The 22,297-nt window shown below is 55.5% G+C and overlaps 6 protein-coding genes across 6 annotated transcripts; 2 read left to right on the plus strand and 4 right to left on the minus strand.

Moving 5' to 3' along the window:
* Positions 1 to 188: 188 nt before the first annotated feature.
* PTSG_00641 (uncharacterized protein) lies at positions 189 to 1,580 on the minus strand (the record flags this gene model as incomplete). The annotated part of the gene is made up of 5 exons (XM_004998053.1): positions 189 to 348; positions 577 to 645; positions 830 to 1,051; positions 1,150 to 1,339; positions 1,465 to 1,580. 5 exons carry the CDS (start codon positions 1,578 to 1,580, stop codon positions 211 to 213), a joined length of 735 nt encoding a protein of 244 aa, XP_004998110.1. The 3' UTR covers positions 189 to 210.
* A 130-nt stretch (positions 1,581 to 1,710) lies between these two features.
* On the plus strand, positions 1,711 to 3,863 carry PTSG_00642 (allograft inflammatory factor 1; the record flags this gene model as incomplete). Its single annotated transcript, XM_004998054.1, has 9 exons — positions 1,711 to 1,713; positions 1,926 to 1,991; positions 2,144 to 2,194; positions 2,339 to 2,389; positions 2,622 to 2,662; positions 2,877 to 2,941; positions 3,103 to 3,166; positions 3,359 to 3,432; positions 3,641 to 3,863. The coding sequence occupies 9 exons, from the start codon at positions 1,711 to 1,713 to the stop codon at positions 3,652 to 3,654; spliced, it is 429 nt and encodes a 142-aa protein (XP_004998111.1). The 3' UTR covers positions 3,655 to 3,863.
* PTSG_00643 (uncharacterized protein) lies at positions 3,759 to 7,970 on the minus strand. The gene is made up of 11 exons (XM_004998055.1): positions 7,604 to 7,970; positions 7,233 to 7,322; positions 6,896 to 7,049; positions 6,537 to 6,668; positions 6,217 to 6,339; positions 5,667 to 6,007; positions 5,150 to 5,268; positions 4,946 to 5,043; positions 4,483 to 4,597; positions 4,098 to 4,200; positions 3,759 to 3,870 (listed from the first exon to the last, which is right to left on the minus strand). The coding sequence occupies exons 1-11, from the start codon at positions 7,945 to 7,947 to the stop codon at positions 3,822 to 3,824; spliced, it is 1,668 nt and encodes a 555-aa protein (XP_004998112.1). The 5' UTR covers positions 7,948 to 7,970; the 3' UTR covers positions 3,759 to 3,821.
* An 84-nt stretch (positions 7,971 to 8,054) lies between these two features.
* On the minus strand, positions 8,055 to 14,672 carry PTSG_00644 (coatomer beta subunit). Its single transcript, XM_004998056.1, has 15 exons — positions 14,373 to 14,672; positions 13,967 to 14,055; positions 13,377 to 13,646; positions 12,838 to 13,086; positions 12,150 to 12,556; positions 11,551 to 11,892; positions 11,184 to 11,344; positions 10,765 to 11,009; positions 10,395 to 10,514; positions 10,152 to 10,216; positions 9,795 to 9,979; positions 9,491 to 9,633; positions 9,123 to 9,308; positions 8,621 to 8,818; positions 8,055 to 8,406 (listed from the first exon to the last, which is right to left on the minus strand). Exons 1-15 carry the CDS (start codon positions 14,452 to 14,454, stop codon positions 8,311 to 8,313), a joined length of 2,838 nt encoding a protein of 945 aa, XP_004998113.1. The 5' UTR covers positions 14,455 to 14,672; the 3' UTR covers positions 8,055 to 8,310.
* Positions 14,641 to 18,739, plus strand: PTSG_00645 (uncharacterized protein). Its single transcript, XM_004998057.1, has 7 exons — positions 14,641 to 14,804; positions 15,043 to 15,910; positions 16,202 to 16,528; positions 16,778 to 16,917; positions 17,124 to 17,190; positions 17,396 to 17,514; positions 17,971 to 18,739. The coding sequence occupies exons 2-7, from the start codon at positions 15,091 to 15,093 to the stop codon at positions 18,304 to 18,306; spliced, it is 1,809 nt and encodes a 602-aa protein (XP_004998114.1). The 5' UTR covers positions 14,641 to 14,804; positions 15,043 to 15,090; the 3' UTR covers positions 18,307 to 18,739.
* On the minus strand, positions 18,647 to 21,937 carry PTSG_00646 (uncharacterized protein; the record flags this gene model as incomplete). The annotated part of the gene is made up of 6 exons (XM_004998058.1): positions 18,647 to 19,203; positions 19,467 to 19,895; positions 20,278 to 20,785; positions 21,036 to 21,133; positions 21,353 to 21,594; positions 21,820 to 21,937. The coding sequence occupies 6 exons, from the start codon at positions 21,935 to 21,937 to the stop codon at positions 19,006 to 19,008; spliced, it is 1,593 nt and encodes a 530-aa protein (XP_004998115.1). The 3' UTR covers positions 18,647 to 19,005.
* Positions 21,938 to 22,297: the final 360 nt, after the last annotated feature.

Consider the following 22,297-nt stretch of genomic DNA (forward strand, 5'->3'; position numbering starts at 1 on the left):
ATCTACACGCACACGCCCGCGCACACATACGGTGTGAGGCAACAGGCTTCACCGATTTAAACACCGCACAAACACGATTGACACACACAGACACACACAGACACAAACACACACACAGACACACACAGACACACGCATGCACACACTCTCACACACGCATGCACACAGACACACGCATGCACACACTCTCACACACACGCGAGCGGCCACTCACCGTTTATGGGTCAGGCGCATGGCAGCGTCGAATAGTCCGAAGCTCCCTTCAGGCAGCTTGGAGGTGAGGTCAGCAGTTGCCACGACACTCGCGTCGTGGCAACTGCCCTCACAGCCAACGACGACGTGCTGTATCTTTGTGGTGCGATGCGCATCATGGCAGGCTATGAGGTGACCTGGGTCGGTAATTGGCGGCACAGCTTCGCACACACACACACATCGCACAGACACATCGCACAGACACAGACACAGAGACACAGACACACACACACACACACAGACAGACAGACAGACACACACACACACACACACACACACAGACAGACAGACACACACACACACGCACGCACAAGAACAGCGAACCTGTCTGTCAAACGAGGCGCAAACAAGGACGTTCTGGGACTTGAAGCCCTTTCTGTTTCGCCAACGCTCCTGTATCGCACACATACACAAGTATGCGCAAGTGCGACGTTGTGGGCACATGCCATGTGTCGGACGTGAGCGGTGTGAGACGAGAGCGGGCGCTATATGAATGAACGACACGATGGGGACACAGAGCAGAGGCCCAAGCAAGCAGTGGGAATAGAGTACAGGGCACTGTAGGTCATTCACGGACCTCGTGGCCATTCGTCGTTGGGGTGTATCTGATGTGCACGCCATCGGCAGCCGTGACACAGCCCTCGAGGAAGTCATCCTGAGCCCATCGCCGCTGTTCCTCCTTCAGCTCTTCCCCAGTTGGAAACGAGATGTTGTCGAGTCCATCGATGATCGCCTTGGCGAACGCGGGGAAGTGCGTACTGCACATGGACTTGCTGATCCCAATTGAGAACTGCACAGCCTGAACAAAGCACACGTGCGGAAACAACACGTGAGCGAGGTGGCCAAAGTACCTACGGGAAAGATCAACGACGGGAACAACATGCAACACGCACGCACCTGAAGAGAGCAGCCGTGAGCAAACATCCACAGCAGGCCGACAAGGACGACGCGATCGGGCACGTCAGTCCCAGGGCGTTTGGGGAGGTGCGGAGAAATGATATCAAGCAACTCCCAGAACTGATCCTTGGTGACACGGAAGTTCTGGCGAAACGTCTCATTTGGCAAGCCAAAGATGTCCTTCTCGCGCCTAATGGACGGCAGCACCATCGACAAGAACGAGCGACACACACACACACATACGCGCGCGCGTGTATGAGTATGCGGGAGAGCCATACAACGCAGTTTGCCATGCATACTGGGATCAAAGCGTACCTCGGAAACGTGCGCTGCTCCCACGACCGTCGTGGCTTGTACTGTGCAGCGACGTAGACGAGTAGACGAGCAAAGGCGTGGGTACTCGTGGCTGTACCCTCTCCAAACACGCTCATATTGGGGGAAGGTGACAGTTACCGTCCTCAGTTGGCTCGATCGGTGCAACAGGTTCGACTGACCGTTACCGGACTTCGCACAACCGTCGGCGCCATTACCCCAAATTACCACCCTTTCACAAGTCGGGGGATGGTAATTTGCAATTACGTCGGATCAACCAATTACTCCACATTGCGTGGCCGTGAACGCAGTATTCGACCCAAAACTACCCACAATTACTCGCTGTGAACGGGCCCATAATGTAATGTAACTGTAATGTCTGTCTGTGTGGCAGAAGATCATCTGTCACGACAACAAATTGAACCCCATGCGACGGGCCCAGTACTTTCCTCTTATGAGTGAAGCAAGGTGGAAAGGCCTTTGGCCAGCTGAAGGACAAGCAGTCCGCTGAACTGGACCGCCTCAACGAGGTACATACGTGTGTGTATGAGTGTGTGTGTATGTGTATGTGCATGCACCTTCTTTTGCTTTTCCCACCTTGCTTATTGTGTTCTTCACCTCCCGTTCACACACCTGTTCGCGTTCAACATTGTCCTGTGTTTACATTACATTGCCCCAACAGCAAATCATCAGCGATGGCAAGTATGAGCAAACAGACGACCTCGCCGAGAAGGTACCCGCTCCATATATGCAGGCTGGCTTGGCTTGTGTCCAGCGATTAGTCGTAGTGGTGCGGTGGGGACAACTGCCGCAATGTACTCACGGCTTGATTGCCTTGCTGGCGTTTGCACACACTCACACACACACATTTGCATAGCTGGAGAAGTTCAAGCACAAGTTCATGGAGTTTGACGAGGACCACAGCGGCGTACGTTCGGATTGCGTGTCTGTTGCTGCTTGGTTCTCTGCTGTGTGTGTGTGTGTGTGTGTGTGTGTGTGTGTGTGTGTGTGTGTGTGTGTGTGTGTGTGTGTGTGTGTGCGTGTGTGTGTGTGTGTGTGTGTGTGTGTGTTGCTTTTGGTTTCAGAGGGACACGCAAACGTACACATGACCACAGCCGTCTCGCCTCACGTCCGTGTGCGTCTCTCACTGCTTGTTTCAGGACATTGACATGATGGAGCTCAAGCGCATGATGGAGAAGCTGTAAGTGCAAAGAACGCAGTGTGTTGTGCTGAGTGCGGGTGCGTGCGTGTGTGTGTGTGCTTGCGTGCGTGCGTGTATGTGTATGTTGGTGTGTGCGTGTGTTGCTGTTGCTGCTGCTGCTGCTGCTGCTGCTGCTGCTGCTGCTGCTGCTGCTGCTTTTGTTTTGTTTACCTCATTTCCTCAACCGCTGTGGCATTCTGGTTTTGCGATGCAGTGGCCAGCCCAAGACCCATCTGGAGCTCAAGAAGATGATTGCCGAAGTGGACACCAACGACTCTGGTGCGCACGCATGCGTGTGGTGTTTGTGTTTGTTTGCACGCTGTGCACAGACGTGTTGTGCCCTTATAGTGGTGTACCGCTGTCGTCGAGAGCGGATGCACTCTTGTCGCTTGACTTCTCACCAATGGTGTGTGTGTGTGTGATTGTGTGTGGCACTTCAGGCACCATCAACTACCACGAGTTTGTGCAGATGATGCTTGGCCCCAAGAAGTCCATCCTCCGCATGTGCGTCCTCCTCTGCTTGACTCCGTACTTGTGTCTGCTTCAGTGTCTGTGCACCAGTTGACACTCATGTGTACATGGTTGTTGCCACATCTGCCTGTGTGAGGTGCCCTCGCGCCACCCACGCTCAACGTACCCCCGTTTGCCGCAAGCTGCTTGCTCGCACTCACTTTGCTCCTCCGCACTGCATTGCAGCATCCTCATGTATGAAGAGATGGCCAAGCCCAAGGACGACGCTCCCAAGGGGCCCCCGCCAAAGCGCAGCCTCGGTGAGCACACCACGCGCGCGCGCGCGCGTGTGTGTGTGTGTGTGTGTGTGTGTGTGTGTGTGTGTGTGTGTGTGTGTGTGTGTGTGTGTGTGTGTGTGTGTGTGTGTGCGTGCGTGTGTGTATTGCATGGCCTGCTTCACGACGCTACCTCCCATACTCACACATGCACACATGCACACACACACACGCACACGCACACCCTTGACAGCTGATCTCCCTTGAGTTGAGGAGACTGCACTCCCCCTACAACAACAGCACGTTGCTGCGCGTGTTGTGTCGTCTTCTTCTCGTGTGATCATGATGTTCAAACGTGCAGTTGTTCTGTTCACCCGTTCACTTGTTTGAGTTTGCGCACGCCTTGCTTGCGTTTGCATGCCTGTATTATGTACTCACGCCTCCTCCTTGGCGCCATTAAACGATTGCCTGTCCTGCTTGCCGCTACAAAACAGCAGCACCACAACAGTTTGCATTTTTCGCGAATGTGAGAGAGTGCGTGTGTGTGTGAGGGCGAGAGTGTGTGTGAGAGAGTTAGTGTGAGTGTGTGTGTGAGTGTGTGTGTGTGAGAGAGAGTGTGTGTGTGTGCCGACGTGAAGCGCAAGAAAGCACAGGAAGCAACCACCACAACAGTATCACAGCATCGCACATGCTAGCGCGTGCAGACGTACCCCTCGGCGTGTGGCGCAAACCACAGGTTGACGGCGATGTTGAGGAGCGGGTAGTGGTCGCAGTCGCTGGAGGGAATGGACTCCACTTGGTGGTGCCACGTGTCTGCAACGCGCGCGCGCACGCAGGTGGTGGTGACAGGTCGGGGTGAGATGGTGGAGCAGCAATACAAGACGAGGTTGGGAAACGGGCAAGCAGTGAGGAAAGAGTTTGCACAGAACAAGACGACGTTCGCTCAAACGCAGAGCAAACCCCAAGCATTCAAGAATGCACACACTCACGTACACTTCCATGCACACACAACACACACACACACACTTCCACACACACACACAACACAAACACACACACGTATACACACGCACACACACACATGCGCGCGCTTACAGGGGACGTAGAGGGCTTCGCCCTGCCTGACGCGGCAGCGCCGGGGCGAGGTCTCAGCGATGAGCGGAAACTCAGACACATCCACGTCATGCAGATGGACACCGCCAATGTTGGACTGGTCATGGAGTGGAAGACAAGGAAGTGGAAATAAAAGTGTGGATGAATGCACGGGTGTGTGGAACGATGTCAAGTGATGGTCTTTTTGGACAAAGGAAACAGACTCGCTGACGGAGACTGGCAAAATCATCGCAAACATGCATACGAGTGCAACACAAAACACACACACACACACACACACACACACACACACACACACACACACGCAAAAACACACACACAACACACACACACACACAACACACACACACACGCACACACACACACACACAACACAAACACAAAAGCAAACACAAAACCACAAACACAACAACAACAACAACAACGCACACACACACACACGCACCCTGCGATCGCCGGCTGCGTCGTTGTATTGGAACTGGCCCGGGTGCTGATACGTGAGGTAGAGGCCCGGCTTCTCGTCATAATACAGGTATTTGTGGTCTGCAGACAGGAGGAGTGTGGGATGGAATGTGGCAGTTGTGTTTCAGCCGTGGCGTGAACAGAAAGTGACCACCGCCACTGAACATGCATCACAGCGCAGCCGCACCTGTTGGCGGGAAGAGCACAAACTCCTTTTCGCCGACGACCTGAAACAGAATGTTCTCGTGCGCGTCCGAGTGCACACACGAGATAGTGGCGCCCGGTCCTGCCCAGAAGTTGATGTGTCTGCCCATGGTAGGTGGTCGTGAGTGAAGAGGTGATGGGATGAGTGGCTTCCAGGGGAGAGCGACAGCACCCATGTGTGCACGTGTTGTGTGGATGGAAGGAAGGAAGGAAGGAAGGAAGGAAGAATGGCAAAACACACACGCAGTTAAGCGCACGCACACACAGCTAAGCTCACGCACAAGCAAAACCACACACACACACAAAAGCAAACACAAACACACAAACACAACAACAACAGCAACAACAACAACAACTTAAACAACAACAACAACAACTTAAACAACAACAACTTAAACAACAACAACAACAACAACAACAACAACAACTTAAACAACAACAACAACAACAACAACAACAACAACAACAACAACAACAACAACAACAACACACGAACCAACCTGAGTGGAATAGCCTTGGTGAACTCTGGTCGCGAGATGAAATCAACGAGCGGTGGCAGAGTGGAGTGAACAGATGTGTACTCAAGATATGCTGTCGCGTTCGTGTCCTCCATCATGCTCACGGTGAGAAAGTCCGCAAAGGACATGGAGGTGCTGGCAGGGCGCACAGCCCACGTGGTTCCATCGCGCTCCACGGTGGTGTAGAACGAGCCATCCTTGGTCAGGTGCACATCGACGGGGTAGCCGTGAAGCGTCGTGTTGAGGTTCTCTGGTGTCCAGTCCTCTGCTGGCGCCCAGTCCTCCTGCGCCCCAACGAGAATCACAGGCACGTCCTTCTCAAGCTGGCAGTGGTGTGATGGTGTGTGATTTGATGTGATGTGTGTGTGAGATAACGGCATAGTTGTGTGAGGTCCCACGTAGTTTGGACATGTGTGGTAGGTGTTGGATTCACGCATAACATGACATATGCCACACATCCCTGACACTCCCTTCACCAATAACAGAACATATCTGTCATGAAACCAGTGCCACCACACTGAGCACAACGCACCAGCTCTTTGAAAGCAGCCTGATCGAGGGTGCTGGCGTCGATGCGTTCGCATCCCTCCGGCGCTGCCTTCAGATCCGCCATCCACTTGGATGCAACATGTTTCAAGCTCGGGACTTTGCACGCCTGCCATCGTCCACCGCCACGAAATCGGTTGGTTGCCGTTGTGTCGCATGGGTTGTCAGGGGGATGCACTGGCACGACGTACGTTCGTTCAACCAAGTGTCCTCCACGAAAGCACACACACACACATGCACACATGCACACATACAAGACAACACTACACAGCACGGGCAAGTATCACACGGTACATGCATTCGTGCCTGCTGTAGGGTGGTGTTCGCGTGCTCTTCGCGCCATTGGCGGCATAGGCGCGCCCACTCTTGCGGTTCCGGTTGATTCAGAGCAAGACGTGCGTATCCAGCATCGAAGATGCTCTCAAACATGTTGATGGCCTGGTCATTTGGCGTGGTGGGGTTGAAAGAGGATGGTGAGCAGCCACAATGCAGTGAGTAAAGAAGGTGGATACGGCAAAGCGAGTGAGGTAGACGCACACGACGTACCTCATGGAGAGAAGCACAACAGTTGCAGACGCCATGGCGTCCACTGTACACTACACACCACCACCACCACTACACACACACACACACACACACACACACACATACACATACACACACACCTCGATGGGCCGAGCGTCGCGCTCCAGGCTTTCAGCGAGATTCCGCACTTGAGGCATTGCCTGTGGCTGCAGCGAGAGGAAGTGGAGGAGATCCTTCTTGGCGGCTTGGAACTGGTGCAGGCTGTTCTTGCCCATGCCAAGATAGAACCATGCACTGTCGGTCGAATGTAAGGTCAAATGTTGAGAAAGGACAGCCGGGCGCAAACAGAGCGTAGCGTCAGAGCAGGTTGGGACGTGAGTGAGTGAGTGTGTGTGCGTGAGTGAGTGTGTGTGTGTGTGTGTGTCCGTGTGATTGACGCAAGAGAGACTGCAGTTCAACCAGCTACAGGCGACTCACGTTGGATCGTCCGTCTTCTCAACCATCTCCTCAAACTTTTCGACGACAGTGTTGAGCGTCGTGATGGACTCCTTCAGGAATGCCTCAAAGCTGAACAGCAGACGGGAGCACACAAGACAATAGTGGGCGACGGCAACAAGGGTATGAGCTTGCCGGCTCGTGGTCATCGCTGAAGGTGGCTTGAGAGGGTCAACAGAGAAGCACTCCAGAAAGATCGACACATGAAGCACACCCACGTACACACACACACACACACACACACACACACACACACACACACACACACACACACACACACACACACACACACACACACACACACACACACACACACACACACACACACACACACACACACACAAGGGACTGACTCGAGTTGCTTGTTGTCAGCATCGCGGTGGGACAGGAACGAGCGTGCAGTGCGGTACGAGTCCCGGAACTCCCACAGCAGCCCAAACATGCGGGTGATCTCGCGTGGGCCTGCCCTGTCCTCCACGAGCACGCCATCATGATCGACGTCACAGAAGTCAAACAAGGCCTTGCGCGTCTCCACAAAGGAGGGCGGCACATTAGGCATGCCCATCATCGCCCACTGCTGGTGGTGCTGCTTCCCAGCAGCAAATGAGCTGCCCGCCACACCACCTGCACCAGCACCAGCACCCGCAGCGGCTAACGTGATCGCAACCGTTACCCACAACACCACCATCATCGTCATCCTTGTTGTTTCGTTTGTTGGTGGTGGAAATGTGCAGTGGCCTTTGTCAAGTTTTCACTGGTCCTCTCCACTCCTCCCTCACAACCAAAACGTGGACGTGTTGGTGCTGGTGTTGGTGTTTGCTTGAGGTTGGTCAGTTGTAGCTTTGGTATGGGGGTGGCGCTTGCTAACAATCACGACACACACACGCACGCACACACACGCACACACGCACACACGCACGCACACACACACACACGATACACACGCGCGCGCGCACATTCACACAACATGGACAAAACCAGTAACGCAGACGACCCACACGCATTCATCCCAACGCAAGCAAGACAAGCAAGCAAGGCAGGTTTGAAAGGGGGAAGAGAATCAGTGCTGGGCCTCTTTCTGGTGCAGGGTGATCTTGTCGCCGAGGCTGAGGGCGATGCCTTGAGTTTTCGATCGGATGCGGATGTGGCCAGTGATCTAATCAGCAGCAAGTCGCAGTGCACACGTCAGTCAGAACATGCAAAGGGGAGGGAGAGGGAGTGAGAGGCAGTAGCAACAGGGGTGCGAGGGCAGAACAACCACACACACACACACACAACACACACACACACAACCACACACACACACACACACACACACACACACACACACACACACACACACACACACACACACACACAAAACCACACACCTGTCCATCGGGGCCCTTCTCTATGCTGAGGTTTGCAAGGGCGTCCTCGCCAAAGACGCTCTTGGCATACAGGTTGGCGGCCAGGAAGTTGCAGTCGCCCGTGAGCGCCGAGTCTGGCGTGAGGCACTGCATGTTGGTTGTCTGCTTGATGTGATTGAGGTACGCGTTGAGGTCGGTGATGCTCGTGCGCACGCTCACCTGCACAACACAAAGGCGCACACGCACACGCGAAAAGGGGCGGCGTGACACACACACACACACACACAAACACACAAGCTGATGAGATGCCGAGGACACAAGCAACAAGCACGCGCTGACAGCTTGCTGAAACAAGCATACACACGCACATGACAGAAAGCAAAACAAACACACAAACAAACAAACAAACAAACAAACAAGCAAACAAACAAACAAACAAACAAAACAAAAAAACAGACCAAAAACGTACACATATACAATCACACACCGCACACCGCATACAAAATGTATGGCACGCACGCACCTTGTTCTCCCATTCAAACTCGGCCCACATGGCGCGGAACTCCACCTCGCTGCACATTGCAGGCGTGATGTAGTCCATAATGTCAATGTGGATGTCGTTGAGGATGACGCAGTTGCGGTCCGAGGTGGCACCCGACACATCGTACACAATGTTGCCAAAGATGATGCCCGTCTCCGTCGATGACACCTGCCCAACGAATGCAACGGGGAGGGGTTCGTGCGAGAATAGAGCAGGGCCCCCAAGTGGAATGTGAGGTGCACGACAACAAACAGCCGACAACGCAACAGCCACCAAACGGCACAGCCCAATCACGCGACGATGCAAAGAAAGGGTGTTCCTGCGACGCACACACACACACACATACACACCTTGACGTTTGCCTTGATGTTACGAAAGTCGTGGGGCCCGAGGGTGTACGACTGGGGCTTCTCCGTGAGCTTGAGGTCACCGAGCGTCGCCAGCTCAAGCGTCAGGTTCTGCAGCGTGTCTGGTGTCTGGTTCACAACAAGCACTGCAAACACATACGCAACAGAAAAACAGGGTGCAGAACATAAGAAAAAGGTCACGTCAGGTGACTGAATGGTATGGAAGACGAAGCCACGCTCACGTGCAAAACAGTACAAAGCACACACACGCGCACATTCACACACGCACGCACACCCACACACTCACCATCGAGGTGGATGTCGTATTGGTGGACGTTGACATATGCCTCTGCGTAGACCGGGTCTGAAAAGCCGCTGAGCTGGAACACCTTGCTCAGCTTTGAGGATGACTCCTCCTTCGTGTCAGCGCCAGTGGCCTTGGACAGCAGCATCTCGTCGTCGTCGTCCATAAACTCATCCTCAGCCTTCACCCTGCACACACACGCGGGCGCGCAAGAACACACACACGCACACACACACACACACACGCACACACGCACACACGCACGCACGGGTGAGATGCACGACAGGTGGCTGCACTCATTTGCACGCGAAACACACGCACTCGGCGCCCTCATTCCCAGTATTCCCACGCATATGCTACCTGAGAGCGCGGAAGGTGATTGGATCGTCAGCCTGTGCCTTGATCACCTTGGAGGTTTCCTTTGCCTGCAAGCAATATTCAACATCGCGATAAGGGTCGCGTTGGGTTCATGAGCATGATGAGACATGATAATCAGTGAGTGATCAAGGTGCATGCAAATAACGTCCAACACACACACGCACACGCACACACACGCACACGCACACACAAAACAACACACACACACATGCAGGCACGCCGCACCTTGAAGTGCTCGTGGTGGGACTTGAGTGTCTCGAGCATGTCGACAAATGCGCGATGGCAGCGGTCGAGGAACAGCTGCTCCAACTCCGGTGTGGGACTCGCAAGCGTGTGCACACACGCCTGGTGGCGGCGAGGTGGTATGGGGATGGGGGATTGCAGCAGGAGACACGTGAGCATTTTGTGTCGAGAAATACAGCAGCGACAACAGTTGCATGGTGGCAGTTCCGTGGCGCAACGCGCAACACAACAAACGCACACGTTGAGCAAACCAAGCGATCATGCCAAGCAAACGAACAAGCAAGACGGCACATTCATTCATTCACACACACACACAGACCACTCGCACTGCACAGCGGACAGGACGGCGCACCATGATGTGCGAGGCGCAGTCGGCCGGGCAGGGCTTCTCGGGGATGTTGGTCTTGCCGAGGTGAGCCATGCTGACCATCATGAGCATGGCCGTGGCCGTGAGCTTGTTCTTGTCGGCGTCAGACGCGGACGTGTGGCCGTACTTGAGCGCAAGCTTCGTCAGCGCTGTGCTGATGGCAGAGGCAACGAAAAAGTCGCCCCCAAGCAGCAGCTTGCGCGTCGGTGGCTTCTCCTCCTTCTTCTTGTCTGTGTGTGTTAGTGTGTTTGTGTGTTGGGGGTGAGTACATGGGTGCGTGTGCATGACATGCCGAGAATACGTTGGTAACACACACAGACACACACACACACAAGCAAGCACACACAAGCACGCCAACACACACACACAGACACACGCAACTCGCCCACATGTCCGAAACCGACCTGTGGACGTGTAGACGCTCTCTGTGGCGTATGTGCCGTCTGCGGTGATGCGGGTGCGGGTGACGACCTTTGGCTCGCTGCCCTGCTCCTCCTCTGCCGCCTCGGCCTCAGCAGCCTCAGCAAGCTCCGTATCAACAATCGGCAGCGAGCCAAGCGACCGCCTGCAGAGGTGTGTGAGCAGGTGAGTGGTGTCCACAAAATGTTGCGAGAGCACAAGCACACGCACACACACACACACACACCAAAAAAAAAAAAAAAAAAAAAAAAAAAAAAAAACAACAACACACGCAACACAAGCTCACGCTCTCACACACAAATGCTTCACCTGCCCCACCCCACCCCCCCCACCCCCCTTTTTTTGACGCACTTGATTTCTGCGATTGCGGCCTCAATGTCACGCTGGGTGTTTGCGTACTCGCCGATGATCCAGACGGTGGCGCGAAGAATCTTGGCCACGCTGATCTGGGAGAAGCTGGAGAGGAGCGAGCCGAGCATTTCGGACCGCAGCGCAGGCAGCCGCTCAAACGCCTCGCGCACAAACACAATCACGTCTACGGCAGAGGCTACGGCCTTCTCGTCCGAATCGGAGAGGAACTCCATGAGCTGCGGCACGATGGTGGACGCAACGTCCGGGAAGCGCACGCCAAGCTGATGCAGGGTGCGTACCAGCACCTGCTTGTACTCGGAGTTCTTCTCAAACCCTTCTTGGCTGTCGCCGCAGTGATAAATTTGCAAGGAGGAAGAGAGGAAGGGAGGGAGAGCGTGTGAGTCAGTCAGTCCAGTCAGTCTGTGTGTGTCTGTGTGTGTGTGTGTGTGCGTGTGCGCGCGCGTGCGTGCCTGTGTGTGTGTGTGTGTCTGTGCGTGTGTGTGTGCGCGCGCGCGCGTGTATGATGCAGCGAAATGAGCCACATCCGGCACGAGGAACCCCAACGCACAATGATAACAGCGGTAACGGCAAGAAATCACCTTGACGTCTTGGCAAGCTCCTTCTGAAGGAACATGACGACCTCGGAGACGTTTCTGTTGGAGACGAGCTCCATGACCAGGTCGAGCGTCTTGCGGCGCACGGTGAGGTCTGGAGCGCTGAGCACCTTGATAATGTCCATGCACATGTCCTGCATCACCCGCTCGTTGTTTGGGTTCTCTTTCAGCCGGATGAGGCGGTCAAGCACAATCAGCTTGACGTTGTTGTCGCTCTCGTTCATGATGAGGCCCGTGAAGCACTTGGCGGCGGCAGTGACCGCTGTTGGCGCAGTCGACAGGGTGAGCAGCGTGCCGGCAGCGTCGTAGCGCACGGCGGCCGAGGACGAGTCGAGCAGGTTGTAGATGACGCGGATGAACTTGGACCGCTGCGCCGAGTCTTGGCGGCACACCTGTTTACAGTTGCACGCACACAGAAAGGGTTGGTTGGTAAGGTGAGGAAGGGTTTGGTGGCATCTGTTCCGATGTCTGTGCATTGACTGTATGTGTGTGTGTGCGTGCAATGAAGACATGGCGCCTACTACTGAACACGCTTCTTCCGACACATGCATCACACACACGTACACACACACACACACAACAGCATCATACACACTGAAATCACACACACAACACACACACACACATACACACACAAGAACCACACACACAGGCACGCGCGCTGAAAGCACACCTTGTGGACGAGCTCGACAATGACGAGCTGCAAGATCTCATTGAATGTGTGGACTTGGTCAATGCACGTGGCAAGGTACTCCAGCGCGCGGCTCTGGTCGGCAGTGGTCAGCATCATAAATGCATTGCGCTTGCACGACGCGTCCGTCTCCTTCTCGAGGAACTTTTGGATGAGCTCGGGGCCGTCCGGAATGAGGTGCTCAAAGTTCTTGTAGATGGTGTAGATGGCCAGCACGGCGTTGCGGCGGACCTGTGGAAGAAGAGGGGGGGGGTGGAACAGGGCGGTTGCGACAATGAACATGGCGGCACGATGCACGGAGTGGGGCGAGGACGTACACACCTCAAAACAAATCCATGAGCGAAGACAGGGGGGCAGAAGCAGGACGCAGATGCAGATGCAGGTGCAGACGCAGATGCAGACATACACACGCTCACACACACACGCTCATACATGGAGACACGCTCAAATACGGGCGCACACACACGCTAGCACACACGCTCGCACACACTTCCCCCCTTCCAAAACACAGCGGCACGTACGTAGCTGTGGCGGTTTGTGAGGCACTCTTGGATGGAGGGCATCAGTGGTTCAAGCAACTCAGGCTCCTTGAGCTTGCAGAGGAAGCGCAGCGTGGACCCCCGCACGTACTCGTTCGGATGCACGAGATCCTTGCGGTAGGCGTCGCACACAAGAATCATCTCGTGAAGCAGCTTGCCGTCTGGCCCGTACTTTGGCACCACTTCCCAAAAGACCAGAAGCAGCTTCTTGACCAGATGGTCGTCGCACGGCATGACGAAGCGAATCACCGTCTGCAAACACAACAACAACCACATCAATTGAATGTAGGTGAGTGTGTGAGGGCGTGTGTACGTGAATGTATGTGTGCGTGAATGTGTGTGTGTGAATGTGTGTGTGTGTGTGCGTGAATGTGTGTGCGTGAATGTGGGGGAGAGTGTGAGGGCGTGTATGTGTGTGTGAATGTGTGTGTGTGTGTGAGAGAGTGAGGGTGAATGTGTGTGTGTGTGTGTGCGCGCACACAAAAGCCCGCGAGTAAGCCAGGCGCTTGGAGTTGACAGGCACGTTCGTTTTGTCCTGGGCCCATCGTACGCTCACACATAGACACACATACCATGAGAAGCGAGGGGAGCTTCTCGCCGCTGAGAAGCATGAGGATGGCGGTCTTGAGAGCGTGTGCCTTGACGCCAACCTTGTTGCTCTCTGTGAAACAGGTAGATCGTGGTTTTCACACGAGAACAAGTGAGCATGAGCTTCACACTGGCACACGCACACACACACACGCACACGCACACACATACACGGAGGAAAACAAACACACACGCGGAGGCAAACAAACACACACGCGCAGGAAACATTGACGTTCATCTACCGCCAGCACCCAAGCATACAAGCAGAACCCTGCCCCGCATCACGCTTGTGCTCTACACAAACGCGATTGGTCCACACATTTACGCGCATTCGTGCACACGAAACACAAATTCACGCACACGCACACACACACACACAGGCCGACGCACCGAGGGCTTTGCGGAGCTCCATCTCCGTCATGGGTTCAAAGCCCTCATCAGTGTTGATGAGGGTGTAGCAGGCGTTGTCCATGCTTGTCTGTCTGTTGTTGGAGTGTTCAGTCTGTCAGCGAGTGCACAGCCACACACACACACACCGCCACTCGCTCGTCTCTGCTTCTTGTCTGTTGGAGTGTATCGTTGGCTCTTGCTTGCTGTTGGTTTTTGCCAGGCGAATATCCACCAATAACTTCATCGAATAGCCAATCACGAAATCATTCACAATTCTTCGTCGGTATTGTTTTTGTTGTTGTTGTGCTGCGAGAAGAAAGAGAGAAGACAGAGACCCCTCCCACCTACACCCCCCTTTCGCTATCAGGCTCTGAGGTTGCTCCCTGCGGTTGAGCACACCCACCACCATACACCCCGACGCAAGCAAGACAGGTTGGTTGGGTATTCACAGATCTGTGTGTGTGTGTGTGTGTTAGCGAAGAACCAGGCTGACAGAAAAGAAGAGCACCACTCTACTCCACCACTCTCCTTTGAGAGCAGTGCATGCCGGGGTTCCTTCAAGCATCGCTGATCTGCCCTCTTGCGATTGTCCTCTTCTCGACTGTTCTCATTTTTTGCTCGCATTGTCCGCATTGGCACTGTACCCCTGACCTTCCCCTCCCCAAATCAGCAGGTACACAACACTTCCCCCTCCCCAAGCACACACACGTCCAAGAAAATGGAATTGACGGGCGATATTGCGCAGAAGAACCCGTTTGCTGCGCAGAACCGCCGCGAGAAGCTTGAGCGACTGCAGCGGCAGCGGGCTGAGGAAGAGCGGCGCAAGCGCGAAGCAGAGGAGCAAGAATGGCTGCAGAAGCAGGAGCAAAAGGAGCTGGCTCGCCTGAAGAAGGAGGCTGAGCTGGCCGAGGCGCGCGCGCAGAAGCTGGCGGTGTTTGAGCGACAGCGCCTGGAGGAGGAACGCCGCAAAGAGGAAGAGGCACGCCGCGCAGAAGACCGGCGTCGACAGGAGGAGCAGAGGCGCAAGCAGCGCGAGGAGGAGGAGCGGCAGCGCAGGCTGTATGAGGAGCGGCTGCGGCAGCAGCGGGAAGAGGAAGAGGCTGAGCGCAAGCGGCAGGAGAAGCTGGCCAAGCAGCAGCAGTTTGAGAGCCAACTGAAGGCGCAGATGCAGCAAGCAGAGCAGCAGGCAGAGCGCACAGCAGCCATGATGCGGCAGGCCGTGGAGATTGAGCGCATGGCCAGGGAGGCTGTGCAGCTCAAGCTCATCACAGAGAACGAGGCACAGCGGCACAAGGCAGCCGCCGTCTCCCGCGACGACGCCAGGGTGCACTCGTCACACGCAACCCTGGTTGCTCTGATCCAAGGTTACAAGCAGCAACAGCTGGAAGAGCAGCAACGAGAGGAAGCCAGACGTCGGCAACAGCAAGCGGAGGAGCGAGAGCGCCAACAGCGCGAGGCAGAGCGTATGAAGCGCGCCGATGCTTCGGCACACTCCCCAAAGTCCCCAAGCTTGCAGCGCAAGCAAGAGGCGGCACCAGGTTTGACCACGATGCGTACATGTATTGCTGTGTCGACAAGCTGCAGCATGTTGTATCCAGTGTGGTGTGCAGCTGGGGCATTCCTCGATGTCCACACTCCCCCCTTGTTCTCCAAACCGAAAATGATTTGTGTTCCATATTCACAAGCATGCACACTCGCACTCACACATCGTCTCACACACAAATCACACTATCGCACTGCCTTGCGCACAAATCACACACGCGCGCACACACGCACTGCCTCTGCCCCTCTGTCGCACACACACACACTCTCTCCCATGCACATCGTAGTTGTGTCTGGGCTGAACAATGACGTGAGCTTGAGGGAGATCCCCGACGCCCTGCTTGACGAGGAGCGGTGCATGAGCGCCGCCCTAAGCCTTGAGAAGCACCTCTGTAACGTGCTCGTGGCCGGGCAGGACGCCTTCGTCGAGTATCTGGAGGAGTTTGGTTCCGAGCTGCACATGGACAAGCTTCTGCCTGCGCTGGCACAGACCATTGCCAAGTACCCATGCCACGTGCCCGCCCTCACGAACCTCGGGCTTCTGGCGTTTGGCGGGCATTCCAAGACATACAAGCGCATCAGGGAACTCAACTGTCTTCCAGATTCCTCCAAAGGTTCGCCACACCAACGTGTGCAGTGTTGTCGCACGTAGTGTTGTGGTGTGGTGCTGTGCTTTCGCGTGTCGTGTGCCTGCAGTGCTGCGCTGTGTTGTGAGCACCAATGCTCATGCTTGTTGGTCAATCACGCCCTCCCCTCCCCCAACACACACACACACACACACACACACACACACACACACACACACACACACACACACACACACACACACACACACACACACACACGTGCACGCCCGCATGCAGAGTGGCTTGGCTGGCTGCTTGCGTGTCGCATCTACCTCGAGTACAGCACGTGGTGGCAGACATGCTACCTCGCCGGCAAGCTCACGCCGTGGACCAGCAACGTCGAGAAGCTCGTCTCCTCCTTTCCCGACAAGTTTGAGGTGCGCCTCCCAAGATGCACGCGCACTGCATGTGTGTATCGCACGTGTGTGTATGTGTATGTGTATGTGTGTGCCATGTCTGGACGTGTGTCATGTGTGTGTGTGTGTCGCATGCGTGTTTCATGCTTGTTTGCACGCGTTCTGTGTCGACTGTGTACATCGCTGTTGCGCACTGCGATTACTCACATGTGCACCACGACGCACAGGAGGAGGACAAGCAAATCAGCAAGTTTGCAGAGGCGAAGCTGCACGACCTACTCTCGTCCATGGGACGTACGTGAGCACGTTGCATTGCCGATGCACTGTTGCCAAACCTGCACCGTTGCAGCGCTCATAGGAGGCAAACAACATTCACACACACACGCATCCCATCACTCATCTACACACGCACACACACACACACACAACTGACATGCGCATGCACACACACAACTGACATGCGCATGCACACGCGCAACTGACATGTACCCTGGTACAGTTGTTGGTACGGAGCTGTCCGCGGAGGAAGTGGCGAAGCACCAGTCGACTATTGTGGCCAAACTGCCACTCATGATCAAGTTCTTCCAGGTCAACAAGGGCAAGGTCTCCTCCTTCAAGGTGCGCAGGCAATGCTTAGCACGAAGTGGGTGATACGCGACTTGCATTGCTGCACCTCAGACCATTCGTGCGCGTGGGCGTGCTCCTTGCTCCACACACACACACACACACACACACACACACACACACACACACATACGTACATACATACGCACGCACATACATACATACATACGTACATACATACATACATACACACATACACACATACACACATACATACATACATACATACATACATACATACACACATACATACATACATACATACATACATACATACGTACATACATACGCACATACATACACACATACATACATACATACATACATACATACATACATACATACATACATACATACATACATACATACATACATACATACATACATACATGCATACATGCTCGCTCACGTTCCCTTCCACACCATGCGAACGCATGCTTGCGAGCGCAGCAAGAGTTCGAGAAGCAGCTTGGGGCGATAGCCGCGCACAAGAGCGCAACGGCAGACTCCGAGGACGTTGTTCAGCAGATGCTGGCGGCGAAGCAGAAAGCGCAGCAGCTGCACGACGAAATTGAGAAGCGAAAGACAGAGAAGAAGGAGGTGGAGGAGAGCATCAAGGAGCTGCAGGTGAAGATTGAGCAGGTGCGCGCACCCGTGGGCGAACGCAGCGAGCGCGCAGCGGCACTCAAACAGGAGGAAAAGGAGCAAGAGAAGGAGGTATCAAAGGCCAAGAAGGCGCTTGGGGATGCAAAGGCCGAGCTTGTGGCCCTGGCTGATGACGAGTGATGTGGAGGTGAGAGCACAAGCACGAGGGGTGTGATGATGGCGAGTCATGTGCCGGCGGGTGACATGGTCTTCGGGATCGGTGGTAACAGCAGCATGTGCTCATGTGAGTGGGAGTCTGTTCGACACCTCTCGAAGAGTGAAGAGCTGTGTTGGAGAGAAGAACAAAGTGTGATACGTGGCACCCGGCCACGACCGAGGGCAAGCAGGTGCTGTATACCTGTTGTACGGTGCATAATGCGTGTGTGTTCTGATTTGTTCCCTTTGGCCTGCAGTCGCAGGCAGTGCTGCTGCTTGGTGCATGTTGCGAACCTGTTTTGATATTTTGTTGACCTGCTTGTTTGTTTGCTTTTCTAATTCGTGCCGCAGCACCTCACCGAATAAAGAAAGAAAGGCTCAGTGGGTGCACAACATGTCACGTCAAACCACAAAGCGAGACAAAACAACTAGGAGCAATAGTGTGGTCACAGGCTGATGTGAAGGTGGACCAACACAGATGAGAACAAAACAGAGTTGTCTGAAGGGACACGTGATTTGATTGGCCGAACTATCACGACAGGACAGGGTAACAACGCAAAGTGTGTACAAGCAGGGAGGGCGGCACGTCGAATGAATGCACACGCGCGCAAGAATCAAAGCTAGCTGACTAGTGGTGGCTATGCTGGTGGAGAAGGCTGATTATCGGGGGATGGGGCAAACAAATCATGTGCTGGTTGTTTCCCCTGCCGCGTCGGCAGTGGCGTCAGTGGCGGTGGAGGTGACAGTGGAGGTCGAGGTTGGTGGCTGTGCAGGCAAGTGCTCTTCCTCGGGTGCGCGTGGTGCCATGGTTTGCAGCAGCTGCCTCAGCATGTTTCGCGTCTCCTCCGCTTGCTGGTTCAACTGCTGCAGCACGTCCCGATGCTAATTGGGGTTGCGTGTATGTGTTTGAATGGTTGTGCGTTTGTGTGAGTGTTGTATGTGAACGTGTTATGTGTGCGAGCGAGATGATGGGGAATGAATACCAAGCTCAGCTCCAATCACTTGCACATTCGTAAGCCCACGCACTCACCACCATCACCACACACATACACACACATGCTCGCATACGCACACTTATGCACACTCACGCATGCCAACCCCCCCAACACATGTACACTCACGCTTACACGCACATACACACTCACAAAAGCGGCCTGCTGCGCGACGGCGGCCTCAGTTGCTTTGACGAGCCGCTGCAGCATGTCATCCTCGTCCACATTGTGATCCGCCCTCGCGTGTGTCAGGGCAGCGTTCAGCACGCCAGCGGCACCAACATCCACAGTGCCACCACCACCACCACCGCCGCTGCCGCCACCGCCACCGTGTGGAGGGTGGCCTGGTATCATGGCAGCGGTTTGAGGCAGAAGCGTGCTGCTTGCGCTCACACCTGCAGTGGTAGCCGCTGGTACTCCCGCTGTTGTGGCCAGTGGCGGCGGCACGGCTGCTGATGCCATATTGGCTGGCATTGCACTGCTGCTTGCGTGTGTGCCCACTGCGTGCGATGGCGCGAGCGCGGATACAGGCGGTGGCGCGTCGTAGATGCTGCGTCCATGTCTGCTTCGCCGTAACGCAGCCTGTGTGCACACACAAGAGCAGACAGTATCATGTGCGGGTATGTATGCAATGAGCGATTGGAGGAATGAACGTGGTGACACACCAAGCAACCAAACAAGAAAATAACCAAGCATGAACAGACACCCACCCACACATACATACACACACACGCACACGCAAACACACACACACACACACACACACACACACACACGCAAACACACACACACGCAAACACACACACACACACACACACACACACACACACACACACACACACACACGCACACGCACACACACACGCACGCACGCACGCACAAACAAACACACACACATAGACACCCACACCCAAACAATCCCCTCCCATTCACAGAAATAGATGCAAACTCGTTGAGTACGCACGTGCACGGCCTGTGTGTCTGCTGGCTGCACAGGCGCGTCCGCATCCTCCCATCGCATCACCTGTACATCTGCGTTGACAAGCACGTGTCCATCCGGCTGTGACGCAACAACAGCAGAGGCGCCTGTTCCGGACCGCCCAGCCAACAGGCCTGCCATTGCGTCATAGAAGGGCCACGGTCGCATGCCGCCGCCTCCTCCTCCACCGTTGCCTGCACGCATGCGGTCCTGCGCGTACGCGCGATTGTTCTCCAAGTATCCCTGCTGGTGCTTCGTGAACGTCTGCTTGAGCTTCTTGAACTTCTCCCTGACCTGCGTGGCTGTGAGCCAGGGCTTGGCCTGCGGAAACCTCTTCAGCAGCTGCTCGCAGATGCGCGCCCACCCCTTGCGCTTGCGGATGTTTGTCTCGTTGTCTGTCTTGCCCGTCACCAGCAGGAACTCGTTTCCGCGCAGCAGATGCAGCAGGTGGTGCGTCATTGGCCCGCTCCAGCTCACGCCAGACTGGCTCGCCCTGTAATGTAAGATGAAAGGGGAGAGAGGGCGGGGGGGGGGAGGTGAAATGTGAGACTGCGTGTGTGTCTGGTGAGGAGGAACAAGGTCACGACAGCACAGACAGATGTACAAGCATGCGCAGGCAGTGACGCGTAAACGCGTGGCCCACGCACACACACACACACACACAACCACACACAACCACACACACACGCGCACACACGCACGCACGCACGCACACACACATACACACACACACACACACGTACTTTCGTCCCGCTGGTGTTGATGTGGATGATGCAAGTCCATTGTTGGACCGCGGCGCCCCTTTTTCTTGTTCTTGCCGCTGATGCGCTTGGTCCTGCTGCTGGTGTTGTTGGTGTTGTTGGTGCTGCTGGTGGTGGTGTGCAAACGCGTGCTGGTGCACGTGCTGCTCATGTGCGGGCTGCTGTGCCGCCGGGTGCGCGTGTGGTGTGGGTCCGTGTTCGTGTGCAGAGGCCATCGACACTGCCATGGTGGAGTGGGGAAGTGGCGGTGCATGCGCGTCATGCATGGACTGCGCTGCGTGCGAATGCGGCACTTGTACCTGCACTTGCTGCTGCTGCTGCTGTTGCTGCTGCTGCGGTTGTGGCTGTTGCTGTGCCTCGGAGAATGGCAGCGAATATGCCGCGTGGTTCCAGTCCACATACTGCCCCGTGGGGGTGTACGGCGGCACACGTGCAGCGTGCGGCAAGTGCGACGGCAGCTGTGCGGGTCCGGGCATGCTGGTGACAGCCTCGCTTGGTCCACGCACACCCGGCGGCGGCGGTGGTGGCGGCGGCGGTGCAGCTGCAGGCATGGCGTGTGGCGGTGGCGGTGGCGGCGCGCCGTGATGGTGGTGTGGGGCTGGTGTGCCATGGTGGTGCAGCGGCTGGAGTTGCGAGGGCATGTGCGGGCGGTATTGGGGATGGGAGGATGCAAGCTGGTGGTGGGCGTGGTGGGCAGGCATGTGCGCGTGCGGTGGAAGGTGCGAGTCCAGCGGCGAGGGCACGCCCACATCCAATCCCGCCTGACCGAGGGTCGCATCATGTTCATGGCCATGGTGTATCGCCTCTGTTTGGCCCTGCTTGCTGCGCTTGGCGTCAGCACTCTCATCATCGCCGTCCTCGCGTGAGAGTTTGCGTTTGGTCATAGGCGCACCCGAATCATGCACAAGCTCCTGGTGATTGGGATTGTGATGGTGTTGGTGTTGGTGGTGATGGTGATGATGGTGGTCCTGGTGACCAGCACCGCCAGCTGATGGGCTGTGACGAGTCATGGGGTCGTCGGGGGAGGGGTTGGCATCGGTGTGCTTTGCGTCCAAGACTTGGGTGGTGTCATGGCCGCTGTTTGTGGCGTGGTGTTGCGGCGATGAGGCGCTGGTGGTGCTGGGGTTTTGTTGCGGCGCATGCTGTTCGTGATGGGACAAGTGATGCGACTGCTGCGGCTGGTGGTGCTCATGCTGCAAGCCATGCCCACTTTGTTGTTGTTGTTGTTGTTGTTGTTGTTGTTG

The sequence above is a fragment of the Salpingoeca rosetta genome (genome assembly GCF_000188695.1).
Source record: "Salpingoeca rosetta unplaced genomic scaffold supercont1.2, whole genome shotgun sequence".
NCBI classification, from domain to species: Eukaryota; class Choanoflagellata; order Craspedida; family Salpingoecidae; genus Salpingoeca; species Salpingoeca rosetta.

Excerpts from the sequence above, each read along its gene's own strand:
- PTSG_00643 (XM_004998055.1), bottom strand. The coding sequence starts at position 7,947 with ATGACGATGATGGTGGTGTTGTGGGTAACGGTTGCGATCACGTTAGCC. Across the intron at positions 7,050-7,232 it reads GAGAAGACGGACGATCCAAC|TGCATGGTTCTATCTTGGCA; the intron begins GTGAGTCGCCTG and ends TTCGACCGACAG. Across the intron at positions 4,598-4,945 it reads ACGCAGCCGGCGATCGCAGG|TCCAACATTGGCGGTGTCCA; the intron begins GTGCGTGTGTGT and ends CTCCATGACCAG.
- PTSG_00645 (XM_004998057.1), top strand. The coding sequence starts at position 15,091 with ATGGAATTGACGGGCGATATTGCGCAGAAGAACCCGTTTGCTGCGCAG. Across the intron at positions 16,529-16,777 it reads TCTTCCAGATTCCTCCAAAG|AGTGGCTTGGCTGGCTGCTT; the intron begins GTTCGCCACACC and ends GCCCGCATGCAG. Across the intron at positions 17,515-17,970 it reads GCAAGGTCTCCTCCTTCAAG|CAAGAGTTCGAGAAGCAGCT; the intron begins GTGCGCAGGCAA and ends TTGCGAGCGCAG.
- PTSG_00644 (XM_004998056.1), bottom strand. The coding sequence starts at position 14,454 with ATGGACAACGCCTGCTACACCCTCATCAACACTGATGAGGGCTTTGAA. Across the intron at positions 11,345-11,550 it reads GCCGCAATCGCAGAAATCAA|GCGGTCGCTTGGCTCGCTGC; the intron begins GTGCGTCAAAAA and ends ACACCTCTGCAG. Across the intron at positions 9,980-10,151 it reads ATCACCTTCCGCGCTCTCAG|GGTGAAGGCTGAGGATGAGT; the intron begins GTAGCATATGCG and ends GTGTGTGTGCAG.